This window comes from Motacilla alba, chromosome 19, assembly GCF_015832195.1.
Source record: "Motacilla alba alba isolate MOTALB_02 chromosome 19, Motacilla_alba_V1.0_pri, whole genome shotgun sequence".
Lineage (NCBI taxonomy): Eukaryota > Metazoa > Chordata > Aves > Passeriformes > Motacillidae > Motacilla > Motacilla alba.
The window spans coordinates 6,936,723-6,958,865 of NC_052034.1; the positions used below are offsets into that span (position 1 = coordinate 6,936,723).

General features: G+C 42.7%; 1 protein-coding gene across 1 annotated transcript in view; it reads left to right on the forward strand.

The window, feature by feature from the left end:
- The first annotated feature begins 6,993 nt into the window (after window positions 1–6,993).
- The window catches only part of RABEP1 (rabaptin, RAB GTPase binding effector protein 1), a 44,641-nt gene continuing 29,491 nt past the window's right edge, over window positions 6,994–22,143 (forward strand). The window contains exon 1 of the mRNA XM_038157677.1: window positions 6,994–7,035. Within this exon, the coding sequence (XP_038013605.1) occupies window positions 7,002–7,035 (34 nt within the window). The 5' untranslated portion in view covers window positions 6,994–7,001. The remainder of the gene's footprint in view (window positions 7,036–22,143) is intronic.

Here is a 22,143-nt window from a genome sequence, read left to right on the forward strand (position 1 = left end):
CCTTTGAAGTTGTTCAGCCTTGTATATTGGTGATAATTCCTTCTCTTCCAGCTCTTCTAAAAGGCTCTTTCTTCAATGGAAGGTGCCACAGAAGTACAAAATATTTCGTGTGTCTGCATCTAAGTAATATAGGTCTGGAAAAGGCACTCCAGCAAAATAAAGAAGCAAGTAGAGAGATCGCTGTAGCATTTAGGAGAAATCAGGGAAAAGGGAATAAATGGACTCATAAGGATGGGGTGGCATTGATGAGAACATCTGGACTAGCTGGATGTACGCACTGACCTGAGATGTGGGATTTAAACCTGTATTGATAAGTATTTGGATTGGACCACCTCAGGCTATACAGACATCAGCACAGCCCCAGAAAAGGCTCAGGAATCACTGAAGAATCCTACCTGGAGGAAGGCCTTGCACTTTCCAGCAATTCTACCTGGATTAAGCATTTCAGAGGGTAGGCTAGCTCATCTGAAGCATTTGCACAGATTTCGTATCCCCTGAAAGCCTATGGCAACTCTTCAGCTGCCTAGTCCACTGTTCACACAAAGACTGCTCTGTCTGCTTGGGTATCCTCCTTCTAAATGCTCCAAAGACAGTTCTGAAAGGGACAAACTGAGGGTTAACAGCACTTGGATGAATAAAACACTCCAAACTGAGCACTGCTGTTGAAGTCTTAACAGGGAAATCTTTTGGCTACACCATTTAATACGACACACACGGGACAATGAATTTTACAGCACTTGCAACACTCCCTCCTTCTCTTGGCAAGTGGGCATTGCAAACCAGTAGAATTTATGGGATAACTGAGCTGCCTGTGCCTCAGAGGAAGAAAATAGGATAAATGGCCCAGTGCTGCAGATCTGCCATGACTTATCCCATGGAGGTTAACGAACCGGCCGCCTCAAGATTCGGAAGTTGAGTGCAGGAGATGCTACTGCTCACACAGGCTGCTGCTTAGAGAACTGCTACTACAGGCAGTACTTGAGTGCAAAACAGCCTCAAGAAGCAGAAACCCTGTTGTTATTTTAGGTTTTTAAAAGGAAAGTGTAATCTTATGCACAGAGTGAAAAACGAGAGAGGTCTCTCTGGGGTGCCACTGCTCTTGCTGTCCCCACGTGCTGGACCACGTTGGGTGTGCTCAGCGAGGCCTGAGAAATGTGTGGTGACTTGCTGGAACCCTGGCTACTGAGAATTTTAGACTTTCTGTGCTGACAGGCACTGACCCCAAGAGAGCACTGCATTTGACCTGAGGCCGTGCAGCAGGCTTCCAAAATTGAATGACAGAACTGCAGAACTGGGATTATAGGTGTGTAGTTTAAATAGAAGTGCGTAATATCACATGGTAGAAAACTTAATGTTTTAAAATATAGTAATATATATAAAACAAGACAGACATTTTAAAACAGAAGCTAGTCCTTCTTCACCTTCTTCTTAATAGTATTATATAATTAGATTAAAAATCCACATTAAATACCACAAGTAATTAGCTATTAAATTAAAAATAAATAATTTAAGTATAATTTTTGATTAAATGGTTGATCCTTAAAAAAAAACTTTGTAAAAAATAGACTCTATTTTTAGTTTATTAAAATAAAATATTATGAAACTCACATTTTATAAAACTATAATATAAACAAAACTAATAAACATCTAAATCTAAACAAAAAGTACCATTTCACACATTTAATCCCAATCCTAACAAAAAAATATGAAACTCCACAGTGGCTCACATGGGCCTTGCTGGTGCCTCTCTCCTCTCTTGTGACATCCTGCTGCAATAACAGAGCTGCCAGGAGGGAGCCTTTGTCCAAGTGTGCCTTCAGCAGAGATTCAAGCAGAGATGCTGGTATTGCAGTAGTTGCAGTGTGTGCAGGTAACCTGGCAATGCAGCTCTAGTGAGTCTGAATGGGTATGGCATATTTTTAGATCTTCCCAGGAAGGAGTGTGTAAGCACAAAGCAGAGTTGTGCCTCCCTGCAATGGCAATTCTGATGTACTGCTGAGCAAGGTTACCCAAAAGACTGTGTTCCTTATGTGCTCTTTGTTACTCACACAGACTGAATTTCTGATTTCTTGGTTAATTTGCAGTAAGAAAAATTGTTTAGTTTCATGGTATATCACAACATTGAATGAGCTTGTCCCTTGGGAACACCAAGAGCTTTCAGATCTTAATATAGACATCTTTCAAATGAGATCATTAACATATATATATCTGGATTTAGAGCCAATGCAAGCACTTCGATTTTTTTGCCTGCCAAATTTTCTTTTTTGGCTCCATTTTCTTCCCATATATTCAAAGAACTGCACCACATGGAATCCTTTAAACAATAGATGGGATAACATAATTTTTCAATAGCTCTTGAAAAGGTTTTTAACCACATAAACTATTCCAGGGTTCGCTAAGAGGTTACCATTGCAAATAATGTAATTGTTCCAGACTAAATTCCTTGCATTCCAGAAGAACTTTTGAAGCAAAGAGCATGACTGATTTGGGATTTTTAACCAGCCTCTTTATGGTAATACTTAGATGAATGAAAATTTTCTCCAAAAGCTTTGCTTTAAAAAGAAAGGACCAAAGCCCAGAAACACTCCTAGCTGCAGAACCAATACTTAGTGCTAATGACCCATCAATCTCAACAGAAGGAAAATAAACATTTAAAAATCAGGAAATGGAACACTTTATTTTAAACAATAAAAAAAAAAAAGTGAGAAAAACAGTAGACAAAATCTGGTGAACCTAGAAATATATAAAATGCAAGCAATAAATTCTGGTTTTCCTCTTCTCTTTTGCAAGCAGGACAAGGCTGTTACTTGCCTTTGGAATGAAGTCAAGGCTCACTGTCCTGCACCACCAAGTTTCTCCTTAAAGATGTGTGCAACTTCTGCTTCCCTGGGCTTCACCTGGAATTTAAACCACACGTTTTTTTCTGGTAACATGTTTACTCTTATCACCTGAAACAGACTTTTGCATTCCTCCAAAGCTGATGTCATTGCACGGTTTGGCCAGTGGAGACTGTTACCCAACTCTCCTCCAGGTAGAGTAGATGGGGGAGATGAAATCTCCTTCTTGTTGAGGCAGAGGGCCCCAGTTCTGCAATACTCATCCCCTGTGGGTGCACTGGAGTTGAGCCTTAAGAACACACAAAGCCACTTCCCAAATCCACCTCGTTACTGAGCTTTCTTGGATTAATTGAATCAAGCAGTGGGTGGTTTAGGAGATGAACTACTCTGGGAGCAGGGCCTGTGATTCACTGCAAACCCCCACCACACAGGGCACAATGGAATCCAACTTCTCTGTGGCCAGTAAAGCAGCAGACATGGGGAGCAGCACTTCGGAGAGCCTTTTGGATCTCCATTCTGATTCTGTGCTACAGGCCAGCTTCTCAGTTCCCACACACCAGCCTGTTTCCACTGGATTCACACCAGATGCAGACTTGGCCTTGCAAGTCCAGAAATTCAGCTTATCTTTTTAAAGACTCTGGGTTTTGTAGAATTGGCTTAGCTGTGGTATGAAACAATAGTATCTTGTATCACTCAAAACAAAAGGAATTAGCTCTGTATTTATTAGCCGAATTTCCTGTGAATACAAAGCTTTTGGGATCATACTCTTCCCCAGCGTGATCACAGCCCTGTCCCTTTAACCATCCACAAGGAGGGACTTGCTGGAGTTGCAGGGACTCCCCCAAAGCTGTGCACTTTGTACAAGTACAATGTATGTAACTGGGTCTTGTCCTGACATGGAGCTGGGACGCAGCTAGGGTAACTCAACCAGCCTCAGGATCTGGGACTAGTGTCACAGATAAGGACAGTGATAATTACCTTCTTCAAAGCCTTGTGAAAATAGATGCCACAGTTGAGGTTAAAGTGCCCCAAGTAAAGGGAAAAAAAATAAAGGCAAAGACACAGAAAGAGAAAAATCTTTCTACATGATCAAAAAAAATAAGCAGGGAAAGTTTCATTTGGAACTTGAGTTCACATAGGCACAGAAGTCAATAAACCATAAGACCTATTAGGAAAACAGATTCATTAGGCTCTTTCCCCACTTATTTATTTTTCCTCAAGGAAAATGAAAATACTTTTTTCCTAGATACGTTATGTGAATTACTTCACTGTACTCTTTGCAACCAAACAACCCCAGCCCCCCACAGCTTCCTCCTGGTCTCCATCAACACTATGTGTTCACATTCACTGCTTGCCCCTGGATGCTACTGCTCAAACAAAACCTGCAAACTTCTTTTTTCAATGAGCCTGCAGGATTACATTTCAGGCAGAGTGCAAGGAGACAGCTGCTCCTCCACCCGTACTGACGCAGCACAGACTCTCCAGGAAGAGGCATCTTCCATTCACACGTGCCTGCTGCTTGTGGTGCTGATGCTGAAAATGCCCATGTTAGGCTTTTAGGCCAAATAAAATTGATTAAAAATCGTGGGATTTTAGGAGCATTATTTCTGGAGAAGCTTATTCCAGAAATAGTCTCTGCTCACCTGTGTCACTGATTCCTTGGCATGGCACCTGTCTAACATTCACACCACCAGGACTGGAATTCAGGGCTTCTGGTCTCTGCTGGTTCTCTGCTTTTCCTCTGACTGAAAACTGTTGCTAAACCTCCCTTAGTTATTTTAAGATTTAGCTGAGTCATGCTAGGAAATCCTTTGAGATCAAGGCTACAAGAACTCCAAGTGAGTAGAATTAAATGGGACATTTTGGGAGGCACAGAGGAAGTTACTCAATTGTTTCAGGTTAGAAGATATTCTATTAGATACTACATAAACCTTCACCTCTGTCAAGTCCAATTACTGTCCAGTAAAGAAAGATTAAGTAAGAACCACACCTATAAGGCTAGTATAGCTCTAAATTGAAGAACAAGAAAGTAAAATAAAAGTACAAGCCCCTTGAGAGTTCTTATATTTTTCAAACTATCTATAAAACCCATTCAGAATGTAAGCTCAGGAGTTCAGAGAGAGACTTGGAAATGTTGCAATTCCAGTAGTCAATATCCTGTCATCCAGTCTATGGAAGTGATGAAAGTGAAATGATATTCATCCCTTAATGAGCACTTGTAGGTACAGAAGATACCAAGCTTGTTATTATCTTACTTGCTTTTTGCAGCAGGAGTGGTGCTGCACTGAGTTTGATCCTTGACCGACCAGAATGTGTCAGAGCTTTGCCTCAACATGAACAAGATGAAATTAGCTGCCAATATGGGTGCTCCGAGGTACCCATATGAACACACACCAGGGTGGAGTTTCAAGAGCTCAGTTCCTACACTCAGGATTAGATTTTCAGGGAGCTTCATGCACTGAATGCTTGTAACATCCAGCTACTTATAAAAAAGCCTAAGAAGGAGCTAAGAAATTTGTAAATGTACCTCAAGTGATAGATACTTCATCCTTTGAACACCTGCCACTAAGTCAGCAATTCTGTGAGCAGCTGACACTTCTGGGTTCTCCACATTTCTATGAAGGAAGCCCTAGATGTCTCAATTTGGGAACACAGAAAAGTTAAGTCTTTAGTTTAAGCCTGCTTTATACAATAGCAAAGACTGAGAAAATTTACTTCAACTAATCAAGGAGGGCAAAATTGAATAATTTTTAAAGACTCCCTATTTCAGGTTTGCATTTGGTTCAAATGAGCAAAAATTTAATGGGAAATGCAGAATCCCGTGCCTTGCCATACCATGTATTTTGGCAGCGAAGCTTGAAAGACAGTGGCAAAAAGTGAGATTCAGCTTAAAAGTGACTCATTTTAGGGTATGCAAGCCATAAGAAAAGTGAGTTATAACAGATCCCGCCCCTGAAAGGAACTGGTATTGTAATCTCTACTCCAACTCTGTCCTCTGTGATTTTACATGTGCTCAAATGATGTAGATCTACAATCTTATTGCTACAATCTGGAGTTCAGACATGTTCTTCCAGCTAGGTGGAAGGACTAAAACCCACCAAAGGACTAAACCTCCATCAACACAGCCCAACCATGGGTGCCGGGGAAGGGACCCCTTGGCAGGACAGGCTCCTTCCACTGCCCAGGCAGGTCACAGCTGCATTATTGGTGTGACAACAAGTGTGACAACTAAAAATAGGCCAGGGACTAATACACCAATTTCCATGCCAAGTGTGTAATTTACTAATAAAAGTTCCTGATTGTTTGCAGACCCTCTGACTTTTGAGGATCATTTGTCCATGAGGATCTATGAGTCTTGGGTGCTTCCATCCCCTTCAGAGTGAGTCGTCACCTCAGTGATGTGGCACTCACTGCCAGGCCCGGGTGACAAGGGAGGGATCAGTCTCAGGTTGGACTCGATGACCTCGGAGGTCTTTTCCAACCTCAGTGATTCTGTGATTAAAGGGCAGAATTTGTTGGTGTTGTTTCCTCAATAATAAACATTAGTTATGCCTGCAGGCTGTAGGCCGGCGATTTCTCCCTTGCCCGGGGTTGAGGGGCCAGGCCGGGCAGGGACCCGGGGGAAGCCATCGCCACGCTCACCGTGTCCCCAGTCCCTGTTCCAAGCTCTTGTCCCCGGTCCCCAGTATCTGTCTCTGTCCCTGTACCCCCTTCCTGGTCCCGGTATTTGGCCCCTGTTCCCCATCCCGGTGCCTGCTCCTTGTCCCGGTACCCTGTCTCGGGCTCCCGGTCTTTGTCCCAGTCCCTGGCCCTGGTTCCGGTTCCTGCTCCCTATCGCTACCCCCAGCCCCTGTCTCCGTTCCCAGTCCCAGTCCAATCCTGGTCCTGGTCCTGGTCCTGGTCCCGGTCCCGGTCCCGGTCCCGGTCCCGCTCCCTCCGCGCTGGGCGGCCGCAGCCGGTCCCGTGTCTCACCGTGGGCGCCTGCGCGGGGCTCCTCCTCCTGCTGCTTCTCCTCCTCCTGCCCGTCCTCCCCTCCCGCCGCCGCCGGCCGCTGTCAGGATGAGGCGGAGGAGGCGGCGGCCCGGCCCGGCCGCTCCCGTCTCTCTGCCCGTGGCGTAGCGGTCCCCGCCCGGAGGAGGCCGCGGCGGTGCCGCCCGCCGAGCCATGGCCCAGCCGGGCCCCAGCGCCCAGACCGAAGGTACCGCGGGGGCGGCGGCGCGGCCTGTGCAGCCCCGGGCTCGCCTGGGAGCCGCGCCGGCCACGGGGCGAGGGCGGCGGCCTGGGCGCGATCGGCCGGGCAGGGTCCGGGGGCCCGCACGGAGCGGGGACCCGCCGGGAGGGAGCCGGGAGCGGCCCGGGGAGCTCGGCTGGGAAGGCCTTGGGAGGGGGCGGGAGGCAGCGCAAGTGGATTTTTAGGCTGTAAATGTGGAGCAAGGGCGGCTCCCGGCGCGCACGGAGCGGGGATAACGCTGGGAGGACGCGCTGCTGCTGGGGAAGGGGAGCCCAGCCTCGATGGGACGAGGCCTCCCCGCCCTGGCAGGGAAGGAGGGGAAGGGTGGCGGTGTATCCAGGTAGACATTGATCCTCCGGTTGGGACGCCGTCACTGATTTGGCCACGGCTGGGGATGTTTGGCTGTGTCCGAAAAGGCACTCGGAAGGTGCAGGTCGGGATGTGCGGTGTGAACAGTGCGTTCCTTTGCTGGAAAAGACAAAGAAAATAACAGGTCTTCTCTCAAGGTGGTATGTACCTGTGCAGAAAGAAGCTAAGCTTTCCCTGAAGGTCCCTGCTGTGGAAAGGTTATTTCTTTCTGGATTGAGAGGAATTGTGAACGTTTTTTACCTTGGAAGAGGTTACAGAGCTGTGTGCATATAAAAAAAGTTGTAGGTAATGCTTCGCTTGGAAGGTGAGGTTGAAGGGATGGTGTTTACTGTATGGGAAGGGGTAAGAAAGATAGGAATTTAGGTTGAGACTGGTCATAATGTAGATATAGGAGAACTGGAGAGATGTGCTGAATCCTACAGGATTGGTGCTTACCCAGCTATTGGACTAGGCCCGGGCTCTCCTCTTTTGGAGAACATTTGAGTTTCCTTGGGGAAGCACTCTGTTAGAAAAGGGCAGTGATGTATTCTTAATTATGCATGTCTAGGGAATTGCATGGGCCTTTTTTTTTTTTTTTTTTCCTTTTTGTGGAGTTACACGAGAGTGGACTTGTCCTTAGGGATTTCAGCCTGCCTTTTGAGAGTTCTAGTGATCAAGGTGCTTAGATTGTGGGGTTTTCCCTACATTAAGATCAGTCCTTGCTGGCTTGTCCTTTGAGAGCACTGAGGGGAAGGTGAGTTTCCCTGTTGTCATGCTTATAAGGTCCGTGTAGGTAGGGGTTGTTCTCCTGTACTTTGTGGTGAATAACCATTGTTTATTGTTCTTCTAAGGGCTGCAGAACAACTTCCAGCAAATTTTCTTCTTGGCTCTCACAGACTGTCTCGCTGCAGGTGTGCAGGGGAACTGTGCAGCGTACAAATGTTTGCTGCCTCTTGACCAGGAAAGGTAGCTGTAGGTTTGTAGTGTATTAGAAGATCCACGTTGGATGTATTTGTGTTGTTGCTATTAAAAAAGTGCAAGTAAACTGAGTGGTTTGATAGGTTGGTGAAGCCTGTCTTACAGGAGGTTTGGATTGCTATCCCTTTCCTGCTCCCGAGCTGTGGGGAGATGAGGATGCTGTAGAGAAGGGGACTGGCTGGAAAGTTGGGTGAATTCTGAAAGTGGTTGCTGTGTCCTACACTAAAGAATTGGAGCTCCTAAAATGGCTCCTCTCCCCATCCTCCTTTGGCAGCCATAGGACCAGTCTGGGGTTTTTATCCACTTTGATTACTGTTGTTCTCATCTGTGTTGATTTTGTTTGTAAGTAGCTTACCAAAAGTGTGCCTTGAAACTATTCTATTTTAACGTGGAAAAAAATTCAAGAAATTAATTATTTCATATCTTTAGTTGTGTGCACTGAATTTATTCCTTAAAGGAGTAGCATAACCTCCAATTTAAGATTACATGTGATAAAATAGAACTGGATTAGTATGTTCCCCTAAGGAAAAATAATGGCTTTTTATAATTACTTGTATTGATTACAAATAACTTATGCATTCTTTACTCATGCAAGACACATCAGCTATAATTTGTTTTGTGGAAAGCAAGTATAAAACTACTACTTTTTCTGCTGTGGTAGAAATAACATATGGAACAACACGAGAGGAATTAATGTAGAAACTGCCTTCTATTCTAAAGCCTGCACTGAATCGAAAATGGGCCCAAGAATAGGGGAAGGAATAGTGCAGAGAAATAGGAAAAGAATGGGTGTTGTGTCCTACCCTGGTTTGTACTTTGGATTAGTGGAGACATTAATAACCCTCTAATCCAGTGTGTGGGGTAACAGAGTTTCTATATGATAAGAATCACAGGGAGGCCGAGGGCAGCCCTCGGCTGCTGCTGGAGCTTTGTGTTTTGTGCTGGAAGCTCATGATCTTGACCTGTGCTGCAGATAGGTGTGTGCTGCCTGCGGATCCTGGTCAAAGGGCTTTTTTTGGAGAGATTTTAATTTATGTGTGTTGTCTAGATTGCTTTACCACAGCTGTAATGTCTTATTTTTCAAAATATTTTTACTTTGAATATAACATTCAAAATTCAAACCTCTCAGGCTCCCTGGGTTTAGTTTGGATCTGGGTGCTTGCCATCTCCGAATGTAAGGTTGCCAAACAAAATGTGTTGGCATAGCTTTTCCCTGTCAGAATGCTCAGGATTTAATTCTCCTTCTCATTTCTGGAAAACACTTCGATAAAGGAACTGCAGTAACATAAAACATGATTTCTTCAATACTAAAGTTAATTAGAATGATAGGCCAATTATTAAACTCTTCTTACTGCTCTGAACTTAAACCATTAGTGCAGTCAGACTGATAATTAGCATATCCATTGATATTGTTCAGTGATAAACTGTTAATGGCACAGTCTATCAAATATTTTAATAAGAACTTGCTGGCACAAGGAATTGATCCAGTATTGGAGTAACTTAAGCCAGTAAAAAGTGTCAGTCTGTCAGTGGTGGGAGGCTGTGCCAGCTCTCAGTGGAGAGAACTGCTCAGCTGTAGATGGAAGACTGGAGGATGTTGCCATATTGATTTTGGTGCCACCAGCAGTGCCGTGATCCCCATTGTGTCCCTGTGTCAATAATCCAGGATCCCAACAAGAACTGGGACTTGCTGTCACTGTCACACATGCTCCAGGGCCAAATGTTGCTCATGGAGAGGTCAGGGGTGTCACACAAAAAATTAACTAACAAAACTTCAGGTGCTTTTATATTTCTAGTTATTTTCCTTGTAAGTATATAACTTTTAAACAAAGTTAGTATCTAAAAAAGTATGCTATTACTCATCTCCAAGCTAGGTGTGGTTTGTAGGGGACTGGCCATGAGTGCTAATGTTCAGCTCTGCCTTGTTGATGCAACTGTCAAATGTCAAACTCTTATCTCTTGGGGAATAACTTCAGAATTGTTGGTACTTTCCAAGAGGCAAAAAATTTCTTCCCTCACTTTCATTTTGCTCTGTGCTTGCTTTATTATTACTCAATAATTACTGGTATTATTACTACATTTTTATTATATTGTTGCTAATATAATAAAAATGCATTTTAATTAAAACACATTCACACTTATTTTTTTTAGGCTATGTGTTTTTCTGTCACTTCAGTGGACAAATCTGGAATTTGGTTTCAAAAACAAAACAGACGCCTTGAATGTACATGTTTCTAAGGAAGTTTTGATCCACTCAGCAGCTCAGTTTGCTCTGAAATGGGAATATCCATATTCAGGGTGTCTGTTTTCCTGTCAAAGTCAAGTTGGAAATCTCCTAATTTTGCAAAATACCCTGACCATGTTCTTTATCATTACCTGTTGATCTGCCAGAAGGCACAATGAATATGCTTTAAGCTATGGACTGACTCTCTCTTGCATTTTGGATGCTGGAAGATGTAAATTCTTTGCCCATGTTTATTTCTTCTTGGCCACTTCACCATTGTCATGGAGAAGATGGACTTAGTAGTGTGTTTTCTTCCCTTCCTGGCCTGGTGCCTCGGGATGCTTAACTGCTTTCCCATAGCCCTTGGTGGGTGGACTGGATTCCCACTGTGAAACTAGTTTGTATGCACTCCCTTGAAAGTGATTGAAGAAGGAATTTTGTTTTAAAACTTTCAAGAAGCTAAACCAAACAATTTCTGTCAGTGTGGGAGTGGACCAAATCCCATAGGCTTCATTATGGGTGATGGTTGACTGGCAGACTTGCTGGGCTTTCACTCCAGGCATTTTAATAAAAGTGCTTCTCAGATGTGAAGTTTTCAATCCTAAAGTAGGTATTTTAACTACACTCTTCCTAAAAAATACCAAATATGTGGTTTAAAAAAAAACAACAGCCTGAATTTGAGGTTATGGCTTTACTCTGACTGAAGTCTTTCAAGGTAAGAACTGGTAACATTGATAAGCAGCACTTACTAAAAAAGCTGCTGTGAAAGCCATTGTGTGTGTATTTCAGAGGAACATCTACATCAAAGGTCTGGTACTTGTCAGTGGTTCAGCCTTTACTTACAGAGTTGATTTTAGTGGCTGATTTAGTAGTGGCTGAGTTAATGGTACTACCCTCCACAAGTTATTCTATAAATAGGGTAAGCATTGTGTCATTTTAGTCATAGTATAGTCAGTTAGGCATGAGGATGAATTATGTCTGGAAAAATTTAAATCATTTGATATTTTTGTGCAAATTGGCATAGGAAGAACAAGTGAGCAGTGTACCCTAGGTTAATATTTCTGTGCTGTTTAGAAGGAGGAGGGTTTTTTTTACCTGGAAAGTACCTGAGAAAATTCTGAGTTGTCCTGTTGCTCTGTAAGCAATACTGCTCTGTAAGCAGTGCCTGTAGTACCCTAGGAGTGCAGAACTGCAGCATGACCACTGATATAATGAGGAATTGTGTGAATTTATTTTTTTTTTCCCATTCATGTCTCCTTCTCTCAGCCACAACTCCCCTTGGCGTTCAGCTGACTTGTGGTGGTGCTTCCCTCCTTCCTGTTCCTATCCTGCGCTTCTCTTCCCAGGCCTGGCTCCTTCAGTACAATGAAGGGGAAGAATAAAAGCTTTTGAATCACCTTTTATGTCTGTTTCCATCTCCTCTGGCAATTCCTGCTCCATGCAGCCAAGAGCAGAAATGTGGCCTTGCTTGCTCTTTGCTCTCAGGTGTTTGCTCCCTCCCTGGTCAAACACCCAGTCAGTCCTTTGGCAATGTCTTGGGCAACTGCTGCTCTTCAGCAGGTCCTCTGGTTTCCTCAGCCCTCCTTCCCAGCCACCACCTCAGCTTCTTTAATATTGCTCTCCTTGCCTTTTCCAACCTCTGGTCTGGGGGTTTCCCCTTGTTTTGGCTGCTCCAGGCCTTGCTCTGCTCTGTGGGATCTCACCCATCCATCCCTCTGTTCTTCCTCTTCTGGAGAAACTTGCATGACTCTACAAACTTCCTCAGTGAAAAATGTCTTTTCCAAGCAATATGGCTCCCTAGCTATGCTTAATCTTAGCTTTTTTACTCTTTTTAAAATATATTTTTCTTTATTTAAAAGCTCTCCAGGCTCTGTCACTCTGGAAGGAAGATCTCATTGTGCTTTATTCTTGGTACACAGAACTACTTATCTGCTTTTCAGCCCTGTCTTATACATGTTCCGTTCTGAGTGGTTTTTCAGAACAGATTATAGAATTTTGAGGCAGTGAACTTCAGTTACCTAATCACGAGGTTGGCTGACATCTAATTCTTTAATACCTTGGTATCTTTATAAACTGCAGTAGGTAAGTGCCTCACAGATTCCAAAAAATTCATTGCTGGAAGTTAACTTCTGCCTCTTGGAAATAGAAGTAGAAAATAGGAGTGTTCCATCTTTTGGCTATCAGAGCAGTTCTGAAATTGGTATCAGCTGAGAGGAGGACAGGAAGCAGCAGAGCTGCTGTGATCTGCTCATTTGGTTCTGTGTGCAGTTAAGGGCCCTGTCTTCTGTGTCTGGCTGGGTTAGGAACTGAAAAATAACCAGAATCCTGGAGTAAAAAAAAAAAAAAAAAGGCAGTCTGATTTTTAGTTACTTAATAATCCAGAAGCACTTAATAAGCCTTACTGTGGTGAGTCACACTGAGAAGAAATTTAAATTTGGGTGGGATTTTATTAATATTTATCTTGTTGTATGTTGTGGTTTTTGAAAGTGTTTTTTGGTAAAGCTGTGGAGCAAAAATGCAATAACAGAAGTTATACATGGCAAAGTGAATTGGAATCAATAACTGGAAGGCAATGGTAGCATTAACTGTGTGTATTCCAGAGGGAATAGCCTGGAGGTGAGAGGGAAGGATTACCTGGGGATCAAACCAAACCAGCATTGTTGATTATAATGGTGTTCCCATGCCTTTAAGCCAGTGACCTGAATAGACTGTGTGGTTTGTATTGTATCTTCTGCCAATACACGTTTTTAGCTTACAAATAATTGCAACAAGATTTGCAATGCTGTTTAAATGGCAGCAAAGGAGAGGAATATGCACAACAAAAGGAGAAACAGCTCTTTCACCGTTTTTGATGAGTGTTTCCTGTAAAACTGTTTATCCCCCACACCCCTGCCTTGGTAGGGTAACTTTGTATTCACATGGCTAGTCACCATTAAAATACTGCCCAACAGAAATGATTTATTTTCATCTATGCTGCATCAGAGCTATGCAAAATGAGGAGGCAGCACCATGGTTGGCTGCTTAAAAAAATAACAAAGCAGTAACTTGCAAACAGTAAGGCAGATAAAACCACAGAGTATAATACAATCCTTACATCTGGGTGTTCGGTGTCGTTGCCTTAATCTACACAGGAAGAAACACAGAGGAGAGCTAGAAGTTATTGCTCCAGCAGTAAGTATTTTAATCATCTACAATAAATTTTCATGTCCAGTGTCCTTTAAGAAAATTCTTTCCTAAGGCTTACAGGAGTTTATATTAGCCTCCCATTGACTTCAGACACAAGAATTGTAACATTCCTCTTACATTAACAGTAACCTGTGCCAAAATCCCTCTGATACATTTTATCTGTGGTGTTACTTGGTTTATTTTGGTGACATACAAAGCATAAATTTGGCTCTGTTAATTCTGATCATCTGACAGACTGGCATCTTTATGTCATGTACTGCATCTTTTAAATTTTCTTTTAAAGATTGGTTTCAAGTAAGGTTTTCTTAATTGCCAGCTTGCAATGTCTGTTTATATCTTCTCCCATGTGAAATTAATGGGAAAGCAATTAGGCAAACTCTGGGTTCTGCGCTTGAGTGACACTTCTAGCTGTGAAGATATTAGAGCTGTCTGGCTGGTCTGCACAGCTTCTGTTGGAGTTTAGATGAACTAGAGATAAAGATGTTAAATCTCAAACTGGTGCTTTAACTCCTGATGTTACAGAGTTAAATTTGTTGGAGGCACTGAGGATTACATTTAGCTGAGGATCCATCAGGAGGGGCTGCAATGGCCTGTTACAATGTCTAATCTAACTGTATTTGCTTTCAAGTAAGAGTAAATGTGAGCCTAATCTTATTGTGGGATAGGAATGTTTTCTGATATGTTTTTATCGACAGCCCTAGGTTTTGTACCAGTCTAAGCACTTACTTCTGTACTGGAAACTGCAGTGCAGTGCAACTCTTTCAGCTGCATTTGTTCAAAACCTGAGTGTGTACAAACACTGGTGGGAAACCTGAGCTTTGGAATTTGCTTCCTAATACCAATTAAGTTTGTCAGCTTCCCCTGGAGAGTCTGAATGGAAATCGGGATTTGAAAAAGGTCATTTATCGCTTACAAATATCAGTCATCAAGTCTTTAAAAAGTAAGTTCTGCTGCATGACTACACCAATATCAGTTGCCACAAGGGAGAGTGGGGGACAGAAGGAAGGCCAGACTATTTCTTTTGGCAGACAGCAAGCACTTAGGTTAAACTGATAATCAGGCTGTACCCATAGGCTGTGGTTTCATGTTGCAGCTAAGCCAGTCTAGAAGGTTGCTGCTGCTGAAAGAAGTGTTCCTGCTCTTTTCTTCCTGCTCCCACAGTCGTGTTTCCCTCATTTTGTTTGTGCCAGCTCTGCACATTGGACCCATCACTGAGCCCAGTTCAGCTCAGTCACCCAGTTGAGAACTACTCACTGCTGAATTAATTAGTTTAATTGAGTGAAAGACCTGATAAGCAGTAGAGCTGGCATAAAGGAAGGGTGTAGACCACACAGTAATAATATGAGAGTCCAAGGGTATCGATCTGACTTTTTTTTCACAGTTTACTCTGATCCGTGTGTTCATTGCCACGTGTGTGTCAGGGCTGCTCTGTGCTCAGCTGAGTGCTAGGTGTGGTCTGCTTTGGACCTGGTTTGAGACTCACTCCCCTCCCACCCTCCAACTTTTTCCTGTATCACTTCTGATGCTGTCACTGCTGTCAAAAGCTCTGGTGGCATGGTGGGGGTAAAAGGCATGTGTGCTCACAGTGAGGTGGGAGTGCTGAGTTACCCTGTCAGATGACCACCAGTACAGAATGTGATTTTAAATGATTGTAACTGCAGGCTTAGTCAAGTTTTCCCATTCTGTGTTGCTTATACCCCTGGAATATTTTAAATCATTTGAAAATTTCATGCTGGAGGAGGATTTTCTTCCTTTTTAACTGTTCAGGAATTCATGTAGTTGACAAGTGGTAGCAAAAAATATGAATATATAGAATCTCAGCAGTATTTTCTGTCAAGAAATAAATTCTAGAGGCTTGGGGGAGTACTAGTCTGTTGTTCTCAGAGAACCTATTAAATTGCTGTAGAAACCTTACTCCATATAATAGGATCTGTATCCTGTTCCTTATCAAATAAAGATGTTAATTGTATTTTCTTATTATTATTTGTTATACTATATATTTATCATCCCAATCTCTCCATACATAGATCTAGCAACAGTATTTTCCAGGCCATTTATTAAGATTTATAGCCTTTGAGGGGCAACTCTACAGCGCTGCTTTTTCATGCCTACAAGCTGCTGTTCTGGCAACTCGAATTTTAAAATTACTATTCCTTGAAAGTAAGTTTTTCCCTGTTCTCTTTCCCAGTTTATTCTCTGTAAACCAGTTTGTTTGGCCAGATTATGTAGCAAGGTATAGGAAACCACACTGGGAAAGAAATCAGGTGTTAACTCCCTTCTTTGCTTCTTGTTCACATCCATAACTCTTGAGTTGTGTGTGAGTTGCTGCTATTTCTGAAGTTTTTCTGGTACCTGTGAAATTACTGTAGTGCTGTCTTGTAGCTGTGCATGTGGAAGTGAGTTTCCATGCTCTTGTGATTATTTCAGCTCTTGAAAATGTCCGTAACAATGCCAATTTGCTTTAAATGGCAGGGTCCTCATACCTGTAGCAATGGTAAATTACAGAAGCCGTTGCCTATAGAAATTCACAAACATTGGCTTCATTCTGGTTTCTTCCACATCCCCTTCTTGGTCGAGCTATATTTCACTTTTGTTACCTTCCTTTGAATTCTTAAGTGTGTTAGGTTATCATTAATTTGTTCTTTCTGGTCAGAAACCGGGAAGCAGAGTACCTGGGGTGGTCTGCAGCCTGAGTGCTCTCAAAGCTGCACTTCAATTCTTGGCCCCAAGACAAACAGCAAGACAGCACAAGATCTCAGACTAGTGGTGTCTGGGGGAATTTTGGAATTAATGTAATGGTTTTCTTTTATATATTAACTTACTTCATCAAAGAGAACAATGCAGTAGGGTTGTTTTGTGATGTTTTGTTGGTTGTTTTTTCCTGAGAGTTGAGTCATACTTTATTCCCATTTTTCTGCCTTAAGAGGACAGCCTTTAATAAATCTGTAGGCGAAGTGATAAACTTATAATAAGGTGTCACAGGGATTTTTTTTCCTCCCACTGCAAATGAGTCAGCAATTAAATTATCTTGAAAGAAAATCAGTCTGTTGTCTGGGTTTAGCACATGTTTACATTTTAAGAGAACGGTTATATTAGTGGTGCTCAGAGTGCAAATGATCTAGGGGGTCTCCTGTAAAATGAAATACATATCAGAATCTCTCCCTAAATGGCTCTCAATCGGAAATATTTTTATTTCATCAGAACAGCAGATTCCTGCTGGTTTACTGAAACAGACAATATCCTCAACTTAAATTTTCTTTTACTGGGAAGACACACTGAAAAGCTCACTGTCAAGTGGAATTGCCACGTGTAATCCAGTTCTGGATATTCTGGTTATATCATACAAATGATGAGACGTGGTAGCGTGGAGAAACTTGGCAGAAATATTCCTGTGTAAATACGAAGGCTCATTCATATTTTCAGTCTTGCTCTGGTCAGGAAGATTTATGTGACTTGACATTTTTGGGGACTTGTTTTCAAATGCTGTGGAAGGGAATAGGTGGCTGTGCTGGAGGTCTGGTTCCAGGCCGGAGGAGCCTCTGTGCTTGAAACATTATCTGTTGGTGTTTATCTTGCAGGTAATGAGGAGGGACAGGCTGGTGAAATGAAAGGGGCACGGACACGCGTGAAGCGTTTGACAGCTGCATTGTTTGAGCTCAGAGGTGTGAAATGCTCAAAAAGCTTTGCTGTGCCTGCAGGGTGTGGAGATCTACCTAGGCTGGCCTAGGGTGGCAGCGGTGTAATCCAGTTGTGAACCCACTTGGAGGAATGTGCCCACTTCTTGGGGACTTCAGCTTGCCCAGTTCTGTGCTGCCATCACCCTGCTCTTGTTTGCTCAAGCAGTGACTGCTCTGAGTAAATGCCCACAGCCTGTAGAGTAAATAACCCTCTTCATAAATCCAAGGAGACACTGAGCAGCTTTGGTTTTGGGTTTTTTTTTTGTTTGTTTGTTTGTTTTGTTATTTTTTCCAAATTGATCCTCCTGAAAAAAGCAGATGTAAATAAGAAAAATTGTTAAAGCAAAGGGAACAAGATGCAAGCACTTAGGGAGCAGGGAAAATGCTGGTGATTGTGATGAGATTGGTTACTCTGTTCTCTCCATTTTGTGACACTGTAGATGAATTCAAAGTTCACCAGACTGTAGCTTGCTGTTGACTTTTGAAATACTCTGATATGCATTCAAGCTTAGCAGCACTGTGTTTCTGAGGAGATTCACTGGTGGTAGCCACAGGATACAGCCAAAATCCTTTCCATAGGATTCCATTAATGGTGTTGTCTGGTTGACTTGTCCAACTCTGTGATTCATCCACTGCTGCCCTATTTAAATTATTTAAAGAATTGATAAAGCACAGAGTGTGGCTGATTTTCTTGGAAAAAAAATGCTAACCAACAGCATTTCCTGAAATTTCTGGCTGAATTGTTCTCCTCACCAAAGCATCAGTGGCAGAGATGAAATAGAGTGAAAACTAATGGTGGTAAAACCTCTTGTGCATTAAGTTGGGACTACTGAGGACAAGACTGTGCACAGAACTGAGAGTTCTGATGGCAGCCTAGTTCAAAGGAGAGAAGCAGCTACTATGGTGAGCAGGGATGTACAAAAAGCCAAGCTATAATCATGGAGGTAGGAGATTGTCCTTGGGAAGAAATAATGCTTTTGGCAAAGGAAAACAAACTGTTGGGAAAAAATTCAAGCTCACTTTTGTAAACATGGACATCCATGTTTAAGTGCATTCCCCTGATACTTGATGTGACTGAGCAGTGTTCCATTGCAGCCCAATGTAAATAATGGTTAACTAAGCATAAATTTAAAACTAGACTTAAGTTAACCTGGGGTCAGAATGACTAAGTGTATAGAAGAGCATTACTTGTCACACGAAGTGGGTTTACCAAACTGGAAGTCAGGTGTGATTCTCCTTTACTGAGTGAAATGGAGTGTCATGAGCTGGAAGTCTGGACCCCAGGAAGCAGCTGCCTGCTTTTGTGTCCAGGAAAGAAGATGAAGGAGGCAATAACAAAGCAAGGAAGTAGTTAACACTTTGTGAGTGCTGTGAAAAGGGAGAAAAAATGGGAAGTGGAAGTGGAAAAAAAAATGGGGAAGGAGAAACTGTGTGTTCGCCTTCTTTTCCTTGTAGTTGTGCATGAAGATGTTTGCTGTGCTGTTGGGGAAAATCACTTAGTTGTTACTGCATATGGCTGTTTATCACTGCAGGTTTAGTTAAGCCATTTAAAGGACCTTTGTTTTCTCTCCCCCTTTTGCTTGTTCTCTTCTTGTGGCTGCCTCATCCCTGGAAGTGTCCAAGGCCAGGTTGGACAGGGCTTGGAGCAACCTCATCTAATTGAAGGTGTCCCTGCACAAGCCAGGGGTTTGTAATGAGATGATCTTTAAGGTCCCTTCCAGCCCAAACCATTCAGTGATTCTTGATTGTATTATAGAAGAGAGTCTTCCCATTTATTCAAACATCTTAAGTTCTTCATTTAGAGGAAATTAGACTTCTTAATTTAGTGATGGCTTTAAATTTTCTCTCTAAGATCCTTTATGTAGGATGTCACACAGTGTTTAACATAAAAAAAGAAAAATAAAGAGTAGGAATAGGCACTACTGAGATTACAGGCTATAGTGGAAAGATGTTTGTCATCAGCTTCAATTAAAAATAACATTACTTTCAAACTTTAATAATATATTGCAAACTTCCACTTGATGTTAATAGAGTATGTATTATGTGTTTAGATGTTGGTAACATGCAGTGCTTGGCTCAATATTTTTCATCCTGCACTTGCTGATTTACTGTAATAAGTATAAAGCTTCTGTAACAGATATGATGCAGCAAGGCTCTGATCTGCATGGTGATACCTGCATTTGTCAGCAACATCAAGGTTTTATGGATTTGGCCTTAAATTGGTACTGGATTGTTTGCCTGTGAATGTTTAGTCAATAGAGAACAAATTGTGGATGTCAAATAACCTTCAGCTGCACAATCAGCCAGAAATGGCTGGATGAATGCAGCAGTGTCTGAAAGCTGCACTGCCCGAAATGGGGAACTGCCTGAGCTCCTTCTGCAGAGCAGCTCAGTGCTGGGAGCAGGTCCTGTGCCAGGGCACAGCTGTGTGGGGCAGAAGCCCCTGCTTTTCCCTTTCTGGGGTTGAGTTCCAGGTGCTGTGTCAGGGCACAGCTGTGGGGCAGAAGCCCCTGCTTTTCCCTATCTGGGGCTGAGTTCCAGGTCCTGTGCCAGGGCACAGCTGTGTGGGGCAGAACCCCCTGCTTTTCCCTTTCTGGGGTTGAGTTCCAGGTCCTGTGCCAGGGCACAGCTGTGGGGCAGAAGCCCCTGCTTTTCCCTTTCTGGGGTTGAGTTCTCCTCACCACACACAGTGAAAGGCTATGAAAGGGGAGCTGTGACAGTCGGAGGCGTTTGGTGCCACTCTGAAAAAGAAGGTGGCAAGTGAGAAGTCAGGAGTCATTCTCTGTCCTCAAATAAAACAAGGAAAGTGTGTGACCAGTGAGCTTGAGCCATTTGGCCAGTAAATAAAATGCTTGATGCTTGGAAATGCAAGTTTGAGAAAAGCAAGTAATTAATTTCTTCCTGGTTATTTTTTTCCTCCAGTTTGATCTGCTGCTGTGGGATATCTGTGTGTAAGGGCAAATGTTTCTTGAAAGAAAGCAACTCCATATCATAAGTCAGGAATTGCTTCTGTTTAACATGCTTATTCAAAGAACCATAATCTGTTCCTTTGCTTCTGAGTGCCTCATGCAAACAGCTGGGGTTTATTGGGGGTTTATGGGGTTTAAATTGGGGTTTATTGTAAGAGTGGGGGTGGGGGGGTTTGCTTTTTTCATCAAATCCTGTTTGAGTAAAATAAAGAAAAGCTTGTAGCAGTCTGTATGAATGGTCTGGTGGCAGACTTAGATTAAAAGTTTATGTAGTAGCAGAATTTTGGCTCCAGAATGATGTCATGATAGATGAAAATTAGTGCTCATAGAAAGTAGTAGACACCCATAGTAGAAACTCATACTCATGGAAATAAGTATTTTTCCATAGTTCTGTCTCAAGCAATGATGACAGCAAAAGAATGGTAGATAATGACAGAAACTATTTTTTTTGTCTCCAAAAAGTTGGTTGGATATGTGAATTTTTTCTGCTCTGTTTTCATATTTCAGCTATGTTGGACTGAACTTTTGATGTCGTGTTTGATTCTTTAAATATCAAGCAGAAAGCTCTATGGCATTAATTTTATAAATAGACCTGGTACTCAAAAATAGTCTTATTGGTAATCAGCTTTGTCTTAGTTCTGGAATGATCACTACACGTTTGTGTAACTGGAAACTGTCGTATATAAAATTTAACTCTTTTTGGAGCTGATCTGTGGAACAGCATATAAATAACTAGTCAATAAGAAATGTTTGTTTTTCCTGTATTTTTCTAGATTTGGAATTTTGCTGTGCAATGGGTTAAGAGAAAGCCGTATCTTTTTTCACTAGAGTTTCTCTTCATGTATTGCAGCAGTTTTATGGTTCTCCTGTAAATCGATGAGTCTGCTCTGAGATGGATTTTGTTGCCCTTCTTTTGAGTTCTTCTCCCTGGTTGAGGCACATGGTGACATTCACTGTGCTTTGCTGTAATGTCAGTGCTCCACAGGAGATGGGGGATCCCTGGGTCTGACCTGGAGTGTCTCTGTACTGTGTTGTGAGCTAGAAATAAAGCTAGTGATTTAATTGGCATCTATAACTCTGTCATCTGTAGTTTTTTTAGCCTAATAATCCGTGAAAAAACGCTATTTTCAATTGTTGGCCAAAGGGATTTCTTGCTTGGATTTTTTTTAGTTTGGCATATCAATTGTAATTTAAACTTTTCTCAGTGCTATTTCCAAAGTCAAGAAATTGATCGGGTTTGGGGGGGTTTCTTTAGGCTTTCTGTTTGTTTCTTGATGACTTAGGGCCCTAAATAGGCCATTAGGTCTTCAGGGTGCTGCTGGGAGGCAATACAGAGCGTTCCGTGCCGGTGCCGTGTGTGACCCCGGCTCCGGTTGCAGGCGGGCGCGGCTCCAGCGGCGCTGCCCATCCCGGGCTGGCTTTGCTCTGCCTCATCCCCGGTTAAACATTGATAGCCGCCGCTGGCACCATTGCCTGGCAGCCCGGGCACTGCTGCCTGCAAATGGACGCCTTGCTTTGGGGCTGCCTTTAAGTTGATAGCGACTCTTTCAGCTCTATAATAGGCCTGGGGGGAAATGGACCTAAATTCAGAGTGAAAATTAAGTGATAAATGACAAAGGCCTAATTGGAAATCTATGGATGAGCCCATTTCCTGCCATTGACTCCAGTGCATGTCCAGGTGGACTTTAATCTG